This window comes from Mizuhopecten yessoensis, unplaced genomic scaffold (assembly GCF_002113885.1).
Source record: "Mizuhopecten yessoensis strain PY_sf001 unplaced genomic scaffold, ASM211388v2 scaffold8573, whole genome shotgun sequence".
Classification (NCBI taxonomy): Eukaryota; Metazoa; Mollusca; class Bivalvia; order Pectinida; family Pectinidae; genus Mizuhopecten; species Mizuhopecten yessoensis.
This window is the reverse complement of record NW_018407615.1, coordinates 702,195-722,465: the sequence shown is the minus strand read 5'-3', so window position 1 is coordinate 722,465 and position 20,271 is coordinate 702,195. Positions and strand designations below refer to the sequence as shown.

General features: G+C 38.1%; 1 protein-coding gene across 3 annotated transcripts; it reads right to left on the bottom strand.

Annotated features, from left to right (window-relative positions):
• Positions 1–1,747: 1,747 nt before the first annotated feature.
• Positions 1,748–20,202, bottom strand: LOC110456246 (cholinesterase-like). 3 transcript variants are annotated; one of them, XM_021506854.1, is made up of 5 exons: positions 19,846–20,202; positions 7,176–9,468; positions 6,394–6,635; positions 5,530–5,561; positions 1,748–2,202 (listed from the first exon to the last, which is right to left on the bottom strand). In XM_021506854.1, exons 2-5 carry the CDS (start codon positions 8,540–8,542, stop codon positions 1,909–1,911), a joined length of 1,935 nt encoding a protein of 644 aa, XP_021362529.1. In that variant the 5' UTR covers positions 8,543–9,468; positions 19,846–20,202; the 3' UTR covers positions 1,748–1,908. The 3 variants fall into 3 exon arrangements, with proteins under 3 accessions (XP_021362529.1, XP_021362532.1, XP_021362531.1); XM_021506857.1 differs by lacking the exon at positions 1,748–2,202 and adding an exon at positions 2,273–2,357; XM_021506856.1 differs by lacking the exon at positions 1,748–2,202 and adding an exon at positions 2,380–4,128.
• Between the last annotated feature and the right edge of the window lie 69 nt (positions 20,203–20,271).

Sequence of the window (20,271 nt, the reverse complement as noted above, 5' to 3'; positions counted from 1 at the left end):
AAATTGAGATAGGTGGCGCTCGCTATCTGGTCCGGAATCAGGGGGAGGTAAGTCTAGATTGACGTGTCATAAAATTGGTAAGGCAGAGAGGGAGTTGCTAATCCCCTTCACTATACGTCCCTGGTTAAAACCAGTATTATTGATTAAAGTCTTGATAAAATTCAACCATTTAAGTTCTAAATGACCATTCTGTTGAAGCATCAAAAAATAGATAGTACTTGATAATTTGTTGCCACCTGAGATTAGCTTATGCCAAAAAGCCATCATTCTTGTTTTAATATCTATTTCCAATGGGTAACGACCAAGCTCTCCATATATCATACAGTTTGGAGTACTTTTCCTTAGATTTCAGATCTTCTTGCAAAATTTCAAATGGGTTTGTTCAACAATACCAGCTTTTTTGAATCCCCATATCTCACTCCATACATCATAATGGGTGTTGCAAGTGAATCAAATAGTTTAAGTTGCAAATCTACTGGTAATAAAATATTTCTAATTTTCCTGTTAAGTGCCTTGTTTGCTTGTTCAGATATATTTTTTCTAGCTTTGTTAAATTTATCATATTCCTTACAATTTTGAATACACTCCAATATGTGACCGGCAAGCTGTTTCGATTTCTTGTAATGATGAAATGTTGTGTTCTATAAAGAAGCTTTCTGTGTGATTTAGATACAGGGAAAATAAGAATGGGGATAAGTTTTCCCCTTGTTTTACCCCGACATTGCAAATGAAAAAGTCCGACATTTCATTCCCATTCTGATTACATGACTTGGTATTTAAGTATAGATTACATATGACTCGGACATTGTTTGCGATTGATTTTTTCCACCCAAACAGTATCGAATGGGTTTTTTAAATCAATAAATGACCCCCCCCCCCCCCCCCCCCCTTTTTTTTGTCCATAAATAATCCATGACATTTGGAGAAATTGGGTCGGTTACGGTAAGCTGCCCCGCCCATTTTGACATTGGTGACACAAATCTCGTCAAAGTTTTGATAGAATGGGTGCACATGTACATGATTGACACTAAATATTGTAACGGGTTTATCACCTAAACTTCCACTCCATAAGTTGTCAGGGAGGGGAAACCAGCACTTGTCTTTCCTTCTTATACCGTGTATTGGTGTGCGTGTGTTTGCCGGAGGCGGTTTAGGTCACGGTTCTAAATGTTGTGGGCCAGTATTTAAGAAAGGTTCATATAACACAGCCAGGTACGTGTTTATATGTGACGTTTCGGTGACTAGTAAAGGTCTGATGAAGTATACCGTTCAGTCACCGAAACATACCACATAAACCTTCCTATAACCATAATTACCAACCTGAAGAAAATGTTTACGAAAAAGTTCTGGGTCCGCACTCTAACCAACCAATCCAGAAGAGATTTTGCTCCTCTCTAGGAGGGTAGAGTTTTTTTAAATGGTAAAGCGTCTCGACGCCATCACATCCTGTTTCAATCTGTCCAAGTGTGTGCCTCCTCCACTTCTCATTGAGACCCTCGGAGATATTGATCCCGCCGTCTTCGAGATCTGAACCTATGTGAACTTTACGACCTTGAGGTCCAATGACCGACGCTTTACAAAACTGAACTATATGGACCCTTTGCACCCGAAAAATATATATGAATAAACAGTATTCACGAATTATGTTTCAGCATTATTTATTGTTTATTTCTTTTATGTATACAGACAGTTGTTACATGTTTAGTTGAAACATATTTTATTGCAATATAATAACAAAAGGATTGGACACAAGTTATTGCAACTTATAAACATTATCAATAATGCTTTACAAAATATAAATATAATGCAATTTCCAATAACACAGAAATCAATTTACAACAAACGCATACTTCGTTGTTACATGGGTGTCGTGGAATGAACAGTGTGACAGTGTATCCCGGCGAGTTGTTACATGGGTGTCGTGGAATGAACAGTGTGACAGTGTATCCCGGCGAGACTGTCATTTTCGGTACGATTTCGCGACCTGGTGTTGTTCTGTGGTCTAGTATGGTTTGGCAAGACTACATGATTCTGCGTCCCCACATGATTCGTTGAAATTTCTCCAGTTTTCTTGGACGTTCCCCGACCTTCCGCCTTGAAGAACTTCCTGCCCCGGAAGTGACACAGGATTCGGAACAGCGCCGTGATGATGACCAGCATGAAAAGTGTGCCCAAGATAAGACTGAAGAGGAGGGCCTCTAACTGTAACAGTACATATACGGTAATCATAAAAAGTGTGCCCAAGATATAAGTCTCAGACTTGAAGAGGGGGGCCTCTAACTGTAACAGTACATATACGGTAATCATAAAAAGTGTGCCCAAGATATAAGTCTCAGACTGAAGAGGAGGGCCTCTAACTGTAACAGTTCATATACGGTAATCATAAAAAGTGTGCCCAAGATATAAGTCTCAGACTGAAGAGGGGGGCCTCTAACTGTAACAGTACATATACGGTAATCATAAAAAGTGTGCCCAAGATATAAGTCTCAGACTGAAGAGGGGGGCCTCTAACTGTAACAGTACATATACGGTAATCATAAAAAGTGTGCCCAAGATATAAGTCTCAGACTGAAGAGGGGGGCCTCTAACTGTAACAGTACATATACGGTAATCATAAAAAGTGTGCCCAAGATATAAGTCTCAGACTGAAGAGGGGGGCCTCTAACTGTAACAGTACATATACGGTAATCATAAAAAGTGTGCCCAAGATATAAGTCTCAGACTGAAGAGGGGGGCCTCTAACTGTAACAGTACATATACGGTAATCATAAAAAGTGTGCCCAAGATATAAGTCTCAGACTGAAGAGGGGGGCCTCTAACTGTAACAGTACATATACGGTAATCATAAAAAGTGTGCCCAAGATATAAGTCTCAGACTGAAGAGGGGGGCCTCTAACTGTAACAGTACATATACGGTAATCATAAAAAGTGTGCCCAAGATATAAGTCTCAGACTGAAGAGGGGGGCCTCTAACTGTAACAGTACATATACGGTAATCATAAAAAGTGTGCCCAAGATATAAGTCTCAGACTGAAGAGGGGGGCCTCTAACTGTAACAGTACATATACGGTAATCATAAAAAGTGTGCCCAAGATATAAGTCTCAGACTGAAGAGGGGGGCCTCTAACTGTAACAGTACATATACGGTAATCATAAAAAGTGTGCCCAAGATATAAGTCTCAGACTGAAGAGGGGGGCCTCTAACTGTAACAGTACATATACGGTAATCATAAAAAGTGTGCCCAAGATATAAGTCTCAGACTGAAGAGGGGGGCCTCTAACTGTAACAGTACATATACGGTAATCATAAAAAGTGTGCCCAAGATATAAGTCTCAGACTGAAGAGGGGGGCCTCTAACTGTAACAGTACATATACGGTAATCATAAAAAGTGTGCCCAAGATATAAGTCTCAGACTGAAGAGGGGGGCCTCTAACTGTAACAGTACATATACGGTAATCATAAAAAGTGTGCCCAAGATATAAGTCTCAGACTGAAGAGGGGGGCCTCTAACTGTAACAGTACATATACGGTAATCATAAAAAGTGTGCCCAAGATATAAGTCTCAGACTGAAGAGGGGGGCCTCTAACTGTAACAGTACATATACGGTAATCATAAAAAGTGTGCCCAAGATATAAGTCTCAGACTGAAGAGGGGGGCCTCTAACTGTAACAGTACATATACGGTAATCATAAAAAGTGTGCCCAAGATATAAGTCTCAGACTGAAGAGGGGGGCCTCTAACTGTAACAGTACATATACGGTAATCATAAAAAGTGTGCCCAAGATATAAGTCTCAGACTGAAGAGGGGGGCCTCTAACTGTAACAGTACATATACGGTAATCATAAAAAGTGTGCCCAAGATATAAGTCTCAGACTGAAGAGGGGGGCCTCTAACTGTAACAGTACATATACGGTAATCATAAAAAGTGTGCCCAAGATATAAGTCTCAGACTGAAGAGGGGGGCCTCTAACTGTAACAGTACATATACGGTAATCATAAAAAGTGTGCCCAAGATATAAGTCTCAGACTGAAGAGGGGGGCCTCTAACTGTAACAGTACATATACGGTAATCATAAAAAGTGTGCCCAAGATATAAGTCTCAGACTGAAGAGGAGGGCCTCTAACTGTAACAGTACATATACGGTAATCATAAAAAGTGTGCCCAAGATATAAGTCTCAGACTGAAGAGGGGGGCCTCTAACTGTAACAGAACATATACGGTAATCATATATTAATATCGCCGTTTGGCCTAAGTAATTAAACCCCTCCTATCAAATACTGTAAAAGAGAACATATTCGTGTGTTGAAATATTCGGGTTGTGACTCTAAACTGTTTACAATGTGGACATTTTCGCGTGGGCACCGGTTCTGAAATATTATATCATAATCTAAATAATCTATTGACAGATATTTGCGTGTTGAGTTTTTTTATTTATACGCGCTATTTTATTCAACGAGAAAAACGCGAATATTTCCATACCGCTAAATTTTGTACTTTTACACAAAGACTTTAGTACATTGATGACAGACTTATACATTGTAAAGAACTGTTATGATGTTTCAATTGCTTATATTTAATTGTAGGTCTGGTTGGGTCGAGGGAGGGTCATACGGTGACAAAGGTGTCAATCAATGGCGACAAAATCAAGATCACAGCACTAATGTATGTAGAAAAAAATAGGTGGGTCGAAATAACATGTGTTAGATATAAACTCGTATGATTCAATGCTCTCTAATCGATTATCAGAAAGTTATGTAAGACTCTCGTGACCATTCATACCTGGGATAAAGGGACCATGGACAACCAGCGATCTTACCGGGGATCGAGGTGGCTATTGACCAACTAATGATCCTTTCGGTGTCAACATGTCCATGGAACAACAATCGACCATACTGTTGATTTACGTGACTATGGACCAATTAATGGTCATATCGGGGATTAACGTGGCCATGGACCAACTAATGGGGGGTTAACGTGGCCATGGACCAACTAATGGGGAGATTAACGTGCCCATGGACCAATTAATTTGGAGGGGGGGATTAACGTGGCCATAAACCAACTTAATTATGATCATATCGGGGATTAACGTGGCCATGGACCATCTAATGGGGGGATTAACGTGGCCATGGACCAACTAATGGGGAGATTAACGTGCCCATGGACCAACTAATGGGGGGATCAACGTGGCCATGGACCAACTAATGGGGGATTAACGTGGCCATGGACCAAATAATTTGGAGGGGGGGGGGGATTAACGTGGCCATGGACCAACTAATGGGCGGATCAACGTGGCCATGGACCAATTAATGGGCGGATCAACGTGCCCATGAACCAACTAATGACCATGTGGGGATTAAGTTGGTCATTGACAAATCGTCTGACCCGAAACAGAGACAAGACAGTGATCAATAAACGGGAACGATTGTTATCTGATTGGGCATGAAACAGTGGTTGTCCCGGAAATAAGTCAAGTGATACGTTTATGGCCCGTCTCATTTACTATCTCGGAGTCTAACCAACTTACCTGTGATGGAGATAGGCCCCACTGTGCTTCAGCTGAAATAAAAATACATAAGAGTATAGGTTATATAATTGTTTTTTAATATACCAGTATCTAAGGTACAATCAGTCCATAAAATGGTACAGATCAGGAAACTATGACTCAACTATACATGTTCAAACAATATAGAAGTAACAGTCTACACGTGTACATATCGTAGTTCATGGTGCATATTCAATATAGTGGTACCTACATTGTAAGCACATGTATAATCAATAGGCTATACATCGACATGAAAATGATTTTGAAGTCCTACAGTTCACCTTCCTGTGAACATCTGCCAGTACATATTCCGTATTTTTGTTTTGAAGTCCTACAGTTCCCCTTCCTGTGAACATCTGCCAGTTCATATTACGTATTTTTGTTTTGAAGTCCTGCAGTTCACCTCCCTGTGAACATCTGCCAGTACATATTACGTATTTTTGTTTTGAAGTCCTACAGTTCACCTTCCTGTTAACATCTGCCAGTACATATTACGTATTTTTGTTTTGAAGTCCTGCAGTTCACCTCCCTGTGAACATCTGCCAGTACATATTACGTATTTTTATTTTGAACTCCTGCAGTTCACCTTCCTGTGAACATCTGCCAGTACTTATTACGTATTTTTATTTTGAAGTCCTACAGTTCTCCTTCCTGTGAACATCTGCCAGTACATATTACGTATTTTTGTTTTGGTCTCAACTGTACGTGTGATATGGGTTTCCTGTTATTTGTATTGAAATGTTATGACATGTTACATGCAAAACATAACTGATGTTTTTCCGGTCAGGTGTGAAGTTTGATAAGGTAAGGTGTTGTAGATTTGGAGAGATATGATTTGATAATTACCATAGCTTGTTATACATGCATTCTGCGGTATGTGCACTTCCGTGTTCCTGTTATCTACTTTACTTGATGTGACCTTTACGCCAAGTGAAGGTAAAAGGTCAAACCAAAGTAGTTCCAGTCTGTCGAATGGCCATGTTTTGACATCACCTGTTGTCAGAACGCTGTCGCTGATGGACAGGTAGTTCTTAGACCTCTGTGTATATGGTCTCCACACGATCCGATCATCGGCGAAAGTTGGATAGCTGTAGACACCAGAAGTCAATATCAAAAAAAATGCTTGGTCAATTATATACACAATCGCTAGGTGACATTTCAAAATTGCCTGGTGGTATTTATCTTTAACTGTATACGTCATATTTTGCTTTTAGTAGCTTAGCCTTTGGTTAATCCATAACACTATTGACTGGTGGTAGTCTAGCTTTTGTTTTATCTATAACAATAGTATCTGGTGGTAGCCTATTTTTTGTTAATACATTACACTATTTCTTGGCGATAGAGCATCACATGGTTTACTGAATTGTAAAAGTGTTATTTCCTCAAATGCATCAGAGTTGTACTTTCACGTTCAATCGGTATGACACAAAAATATCATACATGAAAAAATGAAGAAAAATATATGCCTTTCTAAACTCGATTCACAGATTATTTAGGGACTTTGAAATGCATATTAATATTTCAATATTCAATTGTGGATATGTGCCTCGATCATAAATCAATTTCACAAATATTGATAGGCCAGTTAATTATTATTTCAACACCGTCGATTTTGAACGAATACTTACCCATATCTAATGAACTGGGCGAAAGCTTGATTGGCGGAGTGGACACTCGTGCTACAGTTGGTCAATACGCACATTAATGTGGTGTTTATATTTAGTTCATTCGAACTGGACATTTCTGCAATGGCCAGTAGGGTCAAACTCTGAGTGCAATACGAGTTTGCAAAAGAAAGAACGCCGGACAAGCGATAATCAGATAACAATTTGGCGCCACCGGAACAATCCTCCGGGTGCGTATTGTAGAACGTTCTCAACGTTTTCAGCATCAACAGCTTTGATCTCTCGTCCATATCTTTAGCCAATAGTTGAACCACGTGGTGGCTTATTTCGTCAAAGTCTGTCACGTCACAATTGTTCTGATGACTATTCCTTCGGATTAGAAATGGTAGGTCGGTGAGAATCAGATCCGCAATATTTAATAAAGAAACAAATCCGCCCGAAATAGTTCTTTTGGCTATTTCTGGGAAATTAGCATCGGGCACGGGCCAAAACAGTGGACGTTTCCGTAGTCCTGTAGAACTCGTTGATGCATTCAGAAGAATAAATGGATCAAACTCAAGTAAGCATCTATTAAATGATTGACCAATCGACGCACATCGTTGTTTTATATCATCAGAGTTAAAGTATGCATTTGTTCCCTCGATGTTTCCAACCTCATAATCATCATTGAACGTAATGATCTTTTCATATAAGTTATGAAAAGTACTTGAAATATGCTTTTGAGACGTAAAATAATCACAAATCAACACCACGTTTTTCGGATTTCCATTGAAATGCGCAATGTTTTGTTTCACCCACTGTAGCAATGCCACCTGATCCAGTAAACCCGCATTACCTGGAAAGGTCCGTTTTAGTGACAGAAACCCAAATACCCCAAGCCGGAAGTTAAATGTCACTACGATCGCGTGATTAGAAATTGAAATGGATTTCCCATCGATCATTGCACCGGAACCTTCCTGAAAGTTACCAGGATGTACAATCACAACAACCGGAAGTTGATCGTTGTTTGCATTATCAATATCGCCAGGGACGTAAATGTTGAGAAATAAACAGTTTTCACTCATTTCTAGCAATTGAAGATCATCGTTTCTAATGCTTTGCATACATATCGGACCTAAATTTGTCGCATTTTGAATGCCATTCCATTTAACATTAACTTCCGGTTTCTGAAACCGAAGTTTGCCTATAGGTGCTTTTGCATATTGCACACCTAAAAAGGACATCACGTGACCTTGTGACGTCGAAAGTTGTACACCCGATATAAGTCCCCCGCTTACACGAATAACGGAATTAGATGTCCCTTGGTGGATGTAGACCATGATGAGATAAATGAATCTCCACATATCTAAAGCTACAACAGTCTTCAACATCACGCTCAGCACATTTTCTTAGTCGTACAGGTGTTCATGTGCCGATCATTGACAGAATCCAAATTGAATGTAATCACCGTTGGACACTTGAGAAAGGTGTTCTTCGAACTTCTAAAGAAGATATGATGGTAGGCTTCATGTTTCCTCCGTCCAGACTAAGTCCTGATTGAACGGAAGCATTGCCATGAGTACAACATAAATGGGTCGTGATAGTGATATACATCCTAACCTGGCAAACCTCACGAGCGACGTGTTCTACACACGTGCCGACATGTCTTATATCCCCCACAACAGACGTGGTCACCTGTCAACGTGTGTACACCACTAATAGGTCTCCCTCAGTAATAATCCAGAGGCAATGTACAAACCTCGGACAGGAGATTTTATGATTTATATTTCTTTTATTCCCATCAACAATAACAGTACAATCTGTTTAAATTGTTCTTGTATAGAAGTTTCGTTTTTATGAGTCATCATTTCTTCACACAACCAATTACGTTACTGTAGATACCGGGATGTCATAACACTGTGACATCCAACATGTCTATCGTGTCACTCTCACAATATCAAACCAAAACAGTATCCCATTGAACGGCGTGTGACGGAATAATTTGATGAAGAAACCGGCAAGATACATTTCTACACATGAAAGGCAAAGTCCGGACGCGCACGTACATTGCGCTAGTTTTTTTTAAATCTTGTATGACGTCAGTGTGAAGTCTGTTTTATCTTCAGTAGTAGCCAGTAACATCCTATAACATCATTGATAGTAAAGTAACATGTTATGTGGTCACCTCTGTGACGTCATTCATGCGACATGACCAGTAATTTTGATGTCATTGTCTATCATTAAATCTGTAAAATCCTTCGATTGTCGCTACGGGAAAATGGGGTCGCCAAGGCTCGGACATCATGTTGGCGATATTCTGAAAAAAAACAAAAAATGTATTGTATCATATCACTTGTATCGCACTGAATTTAACAACAAAATATATTTACTCGTTACACGCTATGTTTTAGCATGTATTACAGTCTGCTATTACTGGTCTGTGTATAATAAGGTGTTTTTTAGAAAGAATCAGTAGGTACTACCACAGGGACCTGAGAAATGAGCCCCGGTGTGTCGGTTGAATACTATCACAGGGATATGAGAATTGGGCCCCAATATGTACATGCATGAGTAATATTTTAGCTTACTGAAAATTGTGTTCTAGTAGATGTGTTGAGTTCTGCCATATAGGGACACCTGAACTGTGTCCTAGTAAGTATTTGAGTACTATCACAGGAATATGCGAATTTGGAACCAGTATGTATGCTAAGATCTATTATAGGGATGTGAAAAGTGGAACCTAGTATGTGTACTACCGCAAAAACCTGGGAGTACTGACGAGCCATTGATAATTATCCTTAGCAAATACTATAAAATAGTTATTTTATTTCGTTTCGCGGGACGAATACTCTCCATACGTTTATCTTGATTCACAACCATTATATGAAAAGTATTAGAGTATTCCACCCAGTAGATCAAGAATTACATGGTGCTCGTTAGATCGAGATATACATGGTGCTCAGTAGATCGAGATATACATGGTGCTCAGTAGATCGATATATACATGGTGCTCAGTAGATCGAGATATACATGGTGCTCAGTTATGTGGTTGTTCCGCTTGCGTATGGGGTTAGACTGGAGTAAATAACCAACGATTAAACCCAGATCAACATATATTTACGAGCTGTCCCTGTGGAATAACAGGAACATTCAAATTACTACATAGTTTACTTATTTTTCAGAGTGTTCTCAGCTAGTGTGTTTTCTTCTACTGTAAATGCTTGTAAAGTTTGGCTCATTGACCTCTTGAAGCAAGTATTCGATAGAAAGGTTAATGGGAGAGATTAGCATCTTCTATGTAATAAGTTTGAGGTCATGTGATGTGGTATTGCTTGATAATATTCTTTTTATAGAAATTTGAATCATTAGAAGGGAAAAAGATAACTGACAATATTGGAGAACATTTTAGGGCAATGTAAGGTAATTATACAGAGGAGAAACGTAATACATATATGTGGTGTACTGTCCGATATTCATGTGACCTCATTGACATTATAAACACTAAGCGCCTGTAAGTACCAGGGCTATAAATGTCACTAATTAGTGAGCTATGCGACCTTTGACTTTAAAGGTCACAACCAGGTAAAGACAAAGTACATATATCATATTATGCAGACAAGTATAAATTCCAGCTATTTAGAACGAAAATATGATATCGGCCTTTGGTTTTGATAGCGTTAGAAATGAAGATTTTAAACAAAAGTGTGATTACTTGCATATTGATAAAGTGGTTTGTTGAAGATTCATTTATTCTGTCTTTAAGTCTCATTGTATAGAGAAGCTGATTGAGTTGTATGTATTTTGCATTAATATAGAACCTCCGTTCAGGTAACAGGACCTAACACAGGACCCAACACAGGACCACGGTACAGGTAACAAAACCCAACACAGGACCTCCATACAGGTAACAAAACCCAACACAGGACCATCGAACAAGTAACAGGACCCAACAAAGGACCTCAGTACAGGTAACAGGACCCAACACAGGACCTCCGAACAGGTAGCAAAGCCCAACACAGGACCTCGGTACAGGTAACAGGACCCAACACAGGACCTCCGTACAGGTAACAAAACCCAACACAAGACCTCCGTACAGGTAACAGGACCCAACACAGGACCTCCATACAGGTTATAGGACCCAACACAGGACCTCCGTATACAAGTAACAGGACCCAAAAATGGATCTCCGAATAGGTAACAGGACCAACCACATGACCTCCGTACAGTTAACAGGACCCAACACATGACCTCCATACAGGTTACAGGACACAACACAGGACCTCTGTACAGGCAACAGGACCCAACACATGACATCCATACAGGTAACAGGACCCAACACAAGACCTCCATACAGGCTACAGGACCCAACACAGGACCTCCGTTTACAAGTAACAGGACCCAAAAGTGGATCTCCGAATAGGTAACAGGACCCAACACAGGACCTCCGTACAGATACGGAACCCAAAACAGGACCTCCGTACAGATAACAGAACCCAACACAGGACCTCCGTACAGGTTACAGGCCCCAACACATGACTCTCGAACAAGTAACACTATCTTACACAGGACCCCCGTTCAAGTAACACTTCTTTATATCCCCTTTATATTATAGTGTCATGTTAATACATACATAAAAAGATACATTTCACAAATTCAGGTAAAACCATCTTAACAACCAGCCATTACTGACTTAAAAGCAATTTAATATAGGAATCACGTTCCAACACACAATATTAAATGTTACTAATTTTAAATATATTCTGATCCATACTTATAGAGAGAAAAAAAACCGATTTTTTATGTTAGAGCCATCATTATATATGAGGTGAAGCGTGGAGTAAGTTTTTGAGCCTCGCTTCAACGTCAAGACAATTATCAAAGTCACCAATACAGGTTAGATGTTTGAATAAAAGTAAAAAAGTCTATTTTTTTAAATTCCATAAAACTTCCTAAACATACATGCATGGTCGACACACCTTCAGGACTTGTCTTAAAGATCAACACGACAATTTGAGGTCTAATATCAACAACTCTTTCATTTTTCTACCGATCTGATTTTTGACCTATCAGTTATTGATGATGTGCTTTGTCATTGTCTAACTAGTGCTGATATGTTAATGACAAACCTGGACATGCGCATTGATCACTTTATACTTACATACCGTGTGTAAGTGGACTCCATAGTGAAGTTCAAAGTTGAAAGCTGTTTCAGAGAGGAGGTATATCTATAGTGTATTATGTTTCGTTTGATGTACTGGTTTGCTATCATAATTGTCACATGAATCACAGGGGTTCGTTACCAACATCTGAAATACACATATACTATACTGATATAGGTCTCAGCACTGTTTATGTGTGCTGTTACCCATATCAGTATAGCATATGTGTATTTCAGACATTTGTAACGAACCCCTGTGCATGAATCGAGACAATCGAAGTGCTCACACAAGAATGGACCTTGAAGATTTACAGTTACGAAAATAGAAATAAACATAATTATTCTATATGATCCAAACACAAAAATGTCGAAAACAGCATAAAAATCGGTCATCCCAATACCGAGATATTGACGTGTAAATTGTACGATTTTCACCTGTTCTTCTACTAATTACCATAATCGTAACTCGCGGTGAATTTGCCCATATCGGCTGTGACGTCACAAATTCAACGCCAGTAGCGGTCACCATCGAAGGAATAGGCGATATCGAGAACAGCCATGGTCAAACAGCGTTAGATTGCGATTTTTTTTTTTTTTCAGTTTTGAGGAATCAGATGGTATCCAGCCATATAGAATTTGCCAGAATTTCCAGACAGTGAGTTTAATTGAAACCAATTCCAAACTGACGACTCTGAATTTTTCAAATGAACGAGTTTGATGGAAATTAAACAAAAATTGTCTCAATGTTGTCGATCAAAGATATTTCTAAATTTCAGCTGGAAAGTCAGTTTGCAATCATTTTCCTTACTCTACACAGAGACTTTACACAGAGACGTATATACTTTATATGTTCAGTCGTGTCGTCATTGAACAACACTACTTCGTGACCAGTTGCTGTGCCCAGAGACGTATATATGTAATATATACGTCTCTTCTGTGCCGGAATATTTATATTGCAAAGTTATATACTGTGGTTACTCTACGGTCCAAAAAGTTTACAAAATAACTTCAACGTTGGTGTCTGCTGTTTTAAATGTCACTATTTTTAGTATCACCGTTTGATGACAAATCGACGACATGGTGTCTTATGTTAGGTCTACAATTCAAATAAACAGAAAAATATCGACAGTTATACATTAAATTGTATACAATACAGTACCTATGTACGCGATGCTAAATCAGATCACGGACATAAATAATCTAATTCCGTGATTACATTTATCTCGAAAATTAAATTAAATTATGAGATTCGAACACTTTTGTTTCTCCCTATACATGTTGTAGCATAAACAAGTTATAATTTAACATCTTGGTTAAATAATGAAAATCATCTTGATCCACTCCCTTAGCATACTTAGGTGTGAAATTGGTGTACAAGTAAATAACACTAAACACCTGTGTCCAGTGCTGACAGCAGGAGGCCCAAGACACACCTATATACCTGTGTACAGGTATGACATCAAAGGGATGTCAGCAGGTTGGTAAGGGGGTACCTGAAGCAGAGAGGTACGTCTCTGCCTGAAGTTAGTATGTAGATTGCATTTGGTGTAGAGTATGTGTCTTCCAATTTTCATTTTAACAACAATGTCCTCAGACGAGATAACGGGGAAATATATAATGGTAAAAGGATCAATTTAAAGAAAAATATAGATAAATGGAATGCGTAAGTACTGTCACAAGGCACTTTTAGTAAGAAAGCAACGTATGAAGCTTGAGTTCATCGCACGGAAACATATTTTCTATTTATAGTTATGGTGACCTTGACCTTTGACCTTCGGACCTGAAAAGCAATCACAGCAAGCACTATTCGTAAGGTAGCACTGTATGAAGTATGAAATTGCCAAAAAAATATCATCATCGCTTTAAAAATGCCTGTAAAAAGGAGTGCGGGTGGGTGGTGGGTCTGGACCCCAGGAACCCCTCTCCTCCTGGATCCGCTCCGTTACGGTACGATACCTTACCAATTTGTATTCTTCGATGTCATATGAAGGATATTAAGAATGTCCTGAGTTTTGAAGATGATGATAAGTGGCAGTTGCCTTTGTGGGATGACACAAACAATGTAAATGGTAATAAACTGCGTTCATATAGAACATACAAGTATGAGCCTGTCACTAGCGATTATGTAAAATCTGTTCATCTCAAATGTAAAAGAAACATTTTATTTAACTTTAGATGTGGTTCTTTGCCCCTTGATATTGCAAAGGGTAGGCATGCCCGACCTGTCATTCCTGTCAATACTAGGTTATGTAAATTGTGCAACAATGATGTAGAAAACGAGTATCATTTTTAATGGAATGTATATTCCATGATGATCTTAGATCTGTAATTTTAACGAAAACAAACAATGTACATCCATATAAATTTGTCAATGATATGAACAAATTTGAACAGTTCAGATATGTGATGTGTGAACCAGTTCTCCAAAAAACACAAGCTACGCAACTTTGTGTTAAGTGGAGGAGGAGAACTAGAAGATGTATGTTGCTCCCATGTACAGGTACGGGGTGTGGGACATATATAATTTGTCGGTAGGGATAGGCCCAACCACTCTTGTATATACCTCTTATCCTGTTGGGGTACATGGTATTATATATATATGCAAATTATAGTCCTGCTACTAATAAAATATTTATCCAGCACAATTGTTTTTACAAAGACTGGTTAATAACATCACATGTCTGAAGATAGTAAATAGTGTGATTGTTCTTATAACGTGTATAATAAGTCATTTTGGCTAGACACATTTTATATTCAAAGGTATATATGTATTTTGATTTTATGAATACTACGTGTTTGACACGAAAATAAAATATTTGAACTTGAAAAAAAAACAATACTGTCACAAGGTCACATTATATGCAAACCACAATCAGAGTGTCAGATCCATAACAAGGTAAACTAACAAATAACCAGGTTATGCATAGTTATATATTAGCCTCATTAATGGTTAATAATTGTGTAATATTTAAAGGTTTTACCTGCCATATACCGGCTTTTTCTACAGATGATCGTTTTGTTTTGAACATGGAATTGTTTACGCGACAATGATTGAGTATCGGATACACCTGACCAGGTGATGGATAAGCCGTCCTCAGACACTGGCGTCAACAACGTAAAGGTGTTATCACAGGTAAAAACGAGTCTAATTACAGGTATCGTGGTAATGTCAGTTTCTTTGGTTTAGTTCATGTCGTTGATTAATCCAGGTCTGTTAGATATCGCGGTGTTATCACCGATATTTCTAGCCCGAGTTTCCTGGCCCTAACCCCACACTTTGACATTTTGACATATAGATGTCTGTATAGTTTGTTTATAGACACCAGACATATATATAGTCTGGTGAAAGGGCCAGAGGAAATTCGGGCTACGATGTTACACGAGTTTGTTTATAGATATCGTGGTGTTGTCACTGATGTTACAGAGACATATATATAGTCTGGTGAAAGGGCCAGAGGAAATTCTGGCTACGATGTTACACGAGTTTGTTTACAGATATCGTGGTGTTGTCACTGATGTTACACGAGTTTGTTTATAGATACAGTGGTATTTTCACTGATGTTACACGAGTTAGTTTATAAATATCGTGGTATTGTCACTGATGTTACCCGAGTTTGTTTATAGATATCGTTGTGTTGTTGCCGATGTTATACGAGTTTGTTTATAGATATCGTGGTGTTGTCACTTATGTTACACGAGTTTGTTTATAGATATCGTTGTGTTGTTGCCGTTGTTACAAGTGTTTGTTTATAGATATCGTGGTGTTGTCACTTATGTTACACGAGTTTGTTTATAGATACAGTTGTATTTTCACTGATGTTACACGAGTTAGTTTATAAATATCGTGGAATTGTCACTGATGTTACCCGAGTTTGTTTATAGATATCGTTGTGTTGTTGCCGTTGTTACAAGTGTTTGTTTATAGATATCGTGGTGTTGTCTCTATGTTACACTAGTTTGTTTATAGATATCGTGGTGTTGTCACTGCTGTTACACGAGTTTGTTTATATATACCGTGGTATTTTCACTGATGTTACACGAGTTAGTTTATAAATATCGTGGTATTGTCACTGATGTTACACGAGTTTGTTTATAGATATCGTTGTGTTGTTGCCGATGTTATACGAGTTTGTTTATAGATATCGTGGTGTTGTCGTTATGTTACACTAGTTTTTTTATAGATATCGTGGTGTTGTCACTATGTTACACGGGTTTGTTTACAAATATCGTGGTGTTGTCACTAATGTTACACGAATTTGTTTATAGATATCGTGTTGTTGTCACTGCTGTTACACGAGTTTGTTTATAGATATCCTGGTGGTTACACTAGTTTGTTTATAGATATCTTGGTGTTGTCGTTATGTTACACTAGTTTTTTTATAGATATCGTGCTGTTGTCACTATGTTACACGGGTTTGTTTACAAATATCGTGGTGTTGTCACTAATGTTACACGAGTTTGTTTATAGATATCATGGTGTTGTCACTAATGTTACACGAGTTTGTTTATAGATATCGTGGGGTTGTCACTGCTGTTACACGAGTTTGTTTATAGATATCCTGGTGGTTACACTAGTTTGTTTATAGATATCTTGGTGTTGTCGTTATGTTACACTAGTTTTTTTATAGATATCGTGGTGTTGTCGTTATGTTACACTAGTTTTTTTATAGATATCGTGGTGTTGTCGTTATGTTAAACTAGTTTGTTTATAGATATCCTGGTGTTGTCACTGAGTTGTTACACGAGTTATAGATATCGTGGTGTTGTCACTATGTTTCACTAGTTTGTTTATAGATATCGTGGTGTTGTCGTTATGTTACACTAGTTTTTTTATAGATATCGTGGTGTTGTCACTATGTTACACGAGTTTGTTTATAGATATCGTGATGTTGTCACTATGTTACACTATTTTGTTTATAGATACCGTGGTATTGTCACTATGTTACACTCGTTTGTTTATAAATATCGAGGAGTTGTCACTAATGTTACACGAATTTGTTTATAGATATCGTGGTATTGTCACTATTTTACACTAGTTTGTTTATAAATATCGTGGTGTTGTCACTGATTTTACACGAGTTTGTTTATAGATAACGTGGTGTTGTCACTAATGTTACACTAGCTTGTTTATAGATATCGTGGTGGTGTCACTGATGTTACACGATTTTGTTTATAAATATCGTGGTGTTGTCTCTAATGTTACACGAGTTTGTTTACAGATATCGTGGTGTTGTCGTTATGTTAGCCTAGTTTGTTTATAGATATCGTGGGGTTGTCACTAATGTTACACGATATTTATAAACAAACTCGTGTAACATTAGAGACAACACCACGATATTTATAAACAAACCCGTGTAACATAGAGACAACACCACGATATCTATACCCAAACTCGTGTAACATTAGTGACACCACCACGATATTTATAAACAAACCCGTGTAACATAGTGACAACAGCACGATATCTATAAAAAAACTAGTGTAACATAACGACAACACCACGATATCTGTAAACAAACTCGTGTAACATTAGTGACACCACCACGATATTTATAAACAAACTCGTGAAACATCAGTGACACCACCACGATATGTATAAACAAACTAGTGTAACATTAGTTACAACACCACGATATTTATAAACAAACTCGTGTAACATTAGTTACAACACCACGATATCTATAAAGAAACTCGTGTAACATCAGTGACAACCCCACGATATCTATAAACAAACTAATGTTACACTAGTTTGTCTATAGATATCGTGGTGTTGTCCCTATGTTACACGGGTTTGTTTACAAATATCGTGGTGTTGTCACTGAGTTGTTACACGAGTTTGTTTATAGATAACGTGGTGTTGTCACTAATGTTAGACGAGTTTGTTTATAGATATCGTGATGTTGTCACTATGTTACACTAGTTTGTCTATAGATATCGTGGTGTTGTCGTTATGTTAGCCTAGTTTGTTTATAGATATCGCGGTGTTGTCACTATGTTACACTATTTTGTTTATAGATATCGTGGTGTTTTATAGATATCGTGTTTATAGATATCGTGGTGTTTTATAGATATCGTGTTTATAGATATCGTGGTGTTCTCACTAATGTTACACGAGTTTGGGTATAGATATCGTGGTGTTGTCGTTATGTTAGACTAGTTCGTTTATAGATATCCTGGTGTTGTCACTGAGTTGTTACACTAGTTTGTTTATACATATCGTGGTATTGTCACTATGTTACACTAGTATATAGATATCGTGGTGTTGTCACTAATTTTACACGAGTTTGTTTATAGATAACGTGGTGTTGTCACTAATGTTACACGAGTTTGTTTATAGATATCGTGGTATTGTCACTATGTTACACTAGTTTGTTTATAAATATCGTGGTGTTGTCACTAATGTTACACGAGTTTGTTTATAGATATCGTGGTGTTGTCGTTATGTTAGACTAGTTTGTTTATAGATATCCTGGTGTTGTCACTGAGTTGTTACACTAGTTTGTTTATAAATATCGTGGTGTTGTCTCTAATGTTACACGAGTTTGTTTATAGATATCGTGGTGTTGTCACTATGTTACACTATTTTGTTTATAGATATCGTGGTGTTGTCACTAATGTTACACTAGTTTGTTTATAGATATCGTGGTGTTGTCACTATGTTACACTAGTTTGTTTATAGATATCGTGGTGTTGTCACTATGTTACACTAGTTTGTTTATAGATATCGTGGTGTTGTCACTATGTTACACGCGTTTGTTTATAGATATCCTGGTGTTGTCACTGAGTTGTTACACGAGTTTGTTTATAAACATCGTGGTGTTGTCACTGATGTTACACGAGTTTGTTTATAGCACGAAATTTAATTGCTATCTTAGTCCGTGGTTTAAAGATATCGTGGTGTTTTATAGATATCGTGTTTATAGATATCGTGATGTTTTATAGATATCGTGTGTTGTCACTGATCATATTATTACTATGCAGTAGAATATATCACTTTGGTATTCGGAAAGGGCAAAACACATGATATGGTCATGTCTGATTAGATATGTATTTATATATAGTACCGCGAAACAAACAGCTGTTTCACCTCTTGTCATTATGCAATTGAGTACACATATATAGCACAACATTAAAACAACCCAACCCGGTCAAATATCATTAAACGGAGCTGGTGACGTGCTAAAAATTAAAACACAGACGAAGATTTAACTTCAGGACTGAGAAGATAATGACCGAGAAAACATGAAAATGCCGTTTATAGACCTACTATCCTTAAAGAATGTTATCTCTTCCCGAGTGTTGTCAGTTGGTAAGGTAATTAGCATTAATCATGACGGCAATGGCGACATAAATCTATGATTCGTTTGGCCAATACAAGATTGACAAAGGAATATTTTTGATACATTTTTACTATTGACCTGTAAGAAATTACTGAATAAGTAACTGAACGTAGATTGGTGAGTCATCCTTAAACTGAGTAAGCCTAATTGTTTCATGTCTCTAATGCCCTCGTGCGTTTGAAGATATGTAACTTACCTGTATCCAGTCTAACGAGCCTCTCCGTGTTACATTGTTCTGTTTATCCGACTGATCACCTCATCATCACCACATCATGTCCACCTGTCAGTGTCTACCGGTACTGTGCCGATAACAGACTCGACGGTAGCTCGTGGACTGTTCACCTGCTGGATGTCGACGTTATACTTCTTACCATATAGATAACAATACATTTAGCAACGGTAACGTTTCATGTTATTATGCCCGGGGGGAACAAGGCGAGGAATGTAGGTCCTTTTTTCTTCTTCTGACATATATGAGGACTGGGTCATCAACAGAACACGACCGACTGGCCATTCACTCCTCTGTCACTATATAGGGTCTTCACGGAAGGGTTCGTACTGATGTCTACAATGCTTTCAGCCACATCTCGAGAAACCTCGCATTCTGATAACCCAGGTCATC

Excerpts from the sequence above, each read along its gene's own strand:
- LOC110456246 (XM_021506854.1), bottom strand. The coding sequence starts at position 8,542 with ATGTTGAAGACTGTTGTAGCTTTAGATATGTGGAGATTCATTTATCTC. Across the intron at positions 5,562-6,393 it reads TGCATGTATAACAAGCTATG|CTGAAGCACAGTGGGGCCTA; the intron begins GTAATTATCAAA and ends TTTTTATTTCAG. Across the intron at positions 2,203-5,529 it reads GGGGCCTATCTCCATCACAG|TTAGAGGCCCTCCTCTTCAG; the intron begins GTAAGTTGGTTA and ends GTACTGTTACAG.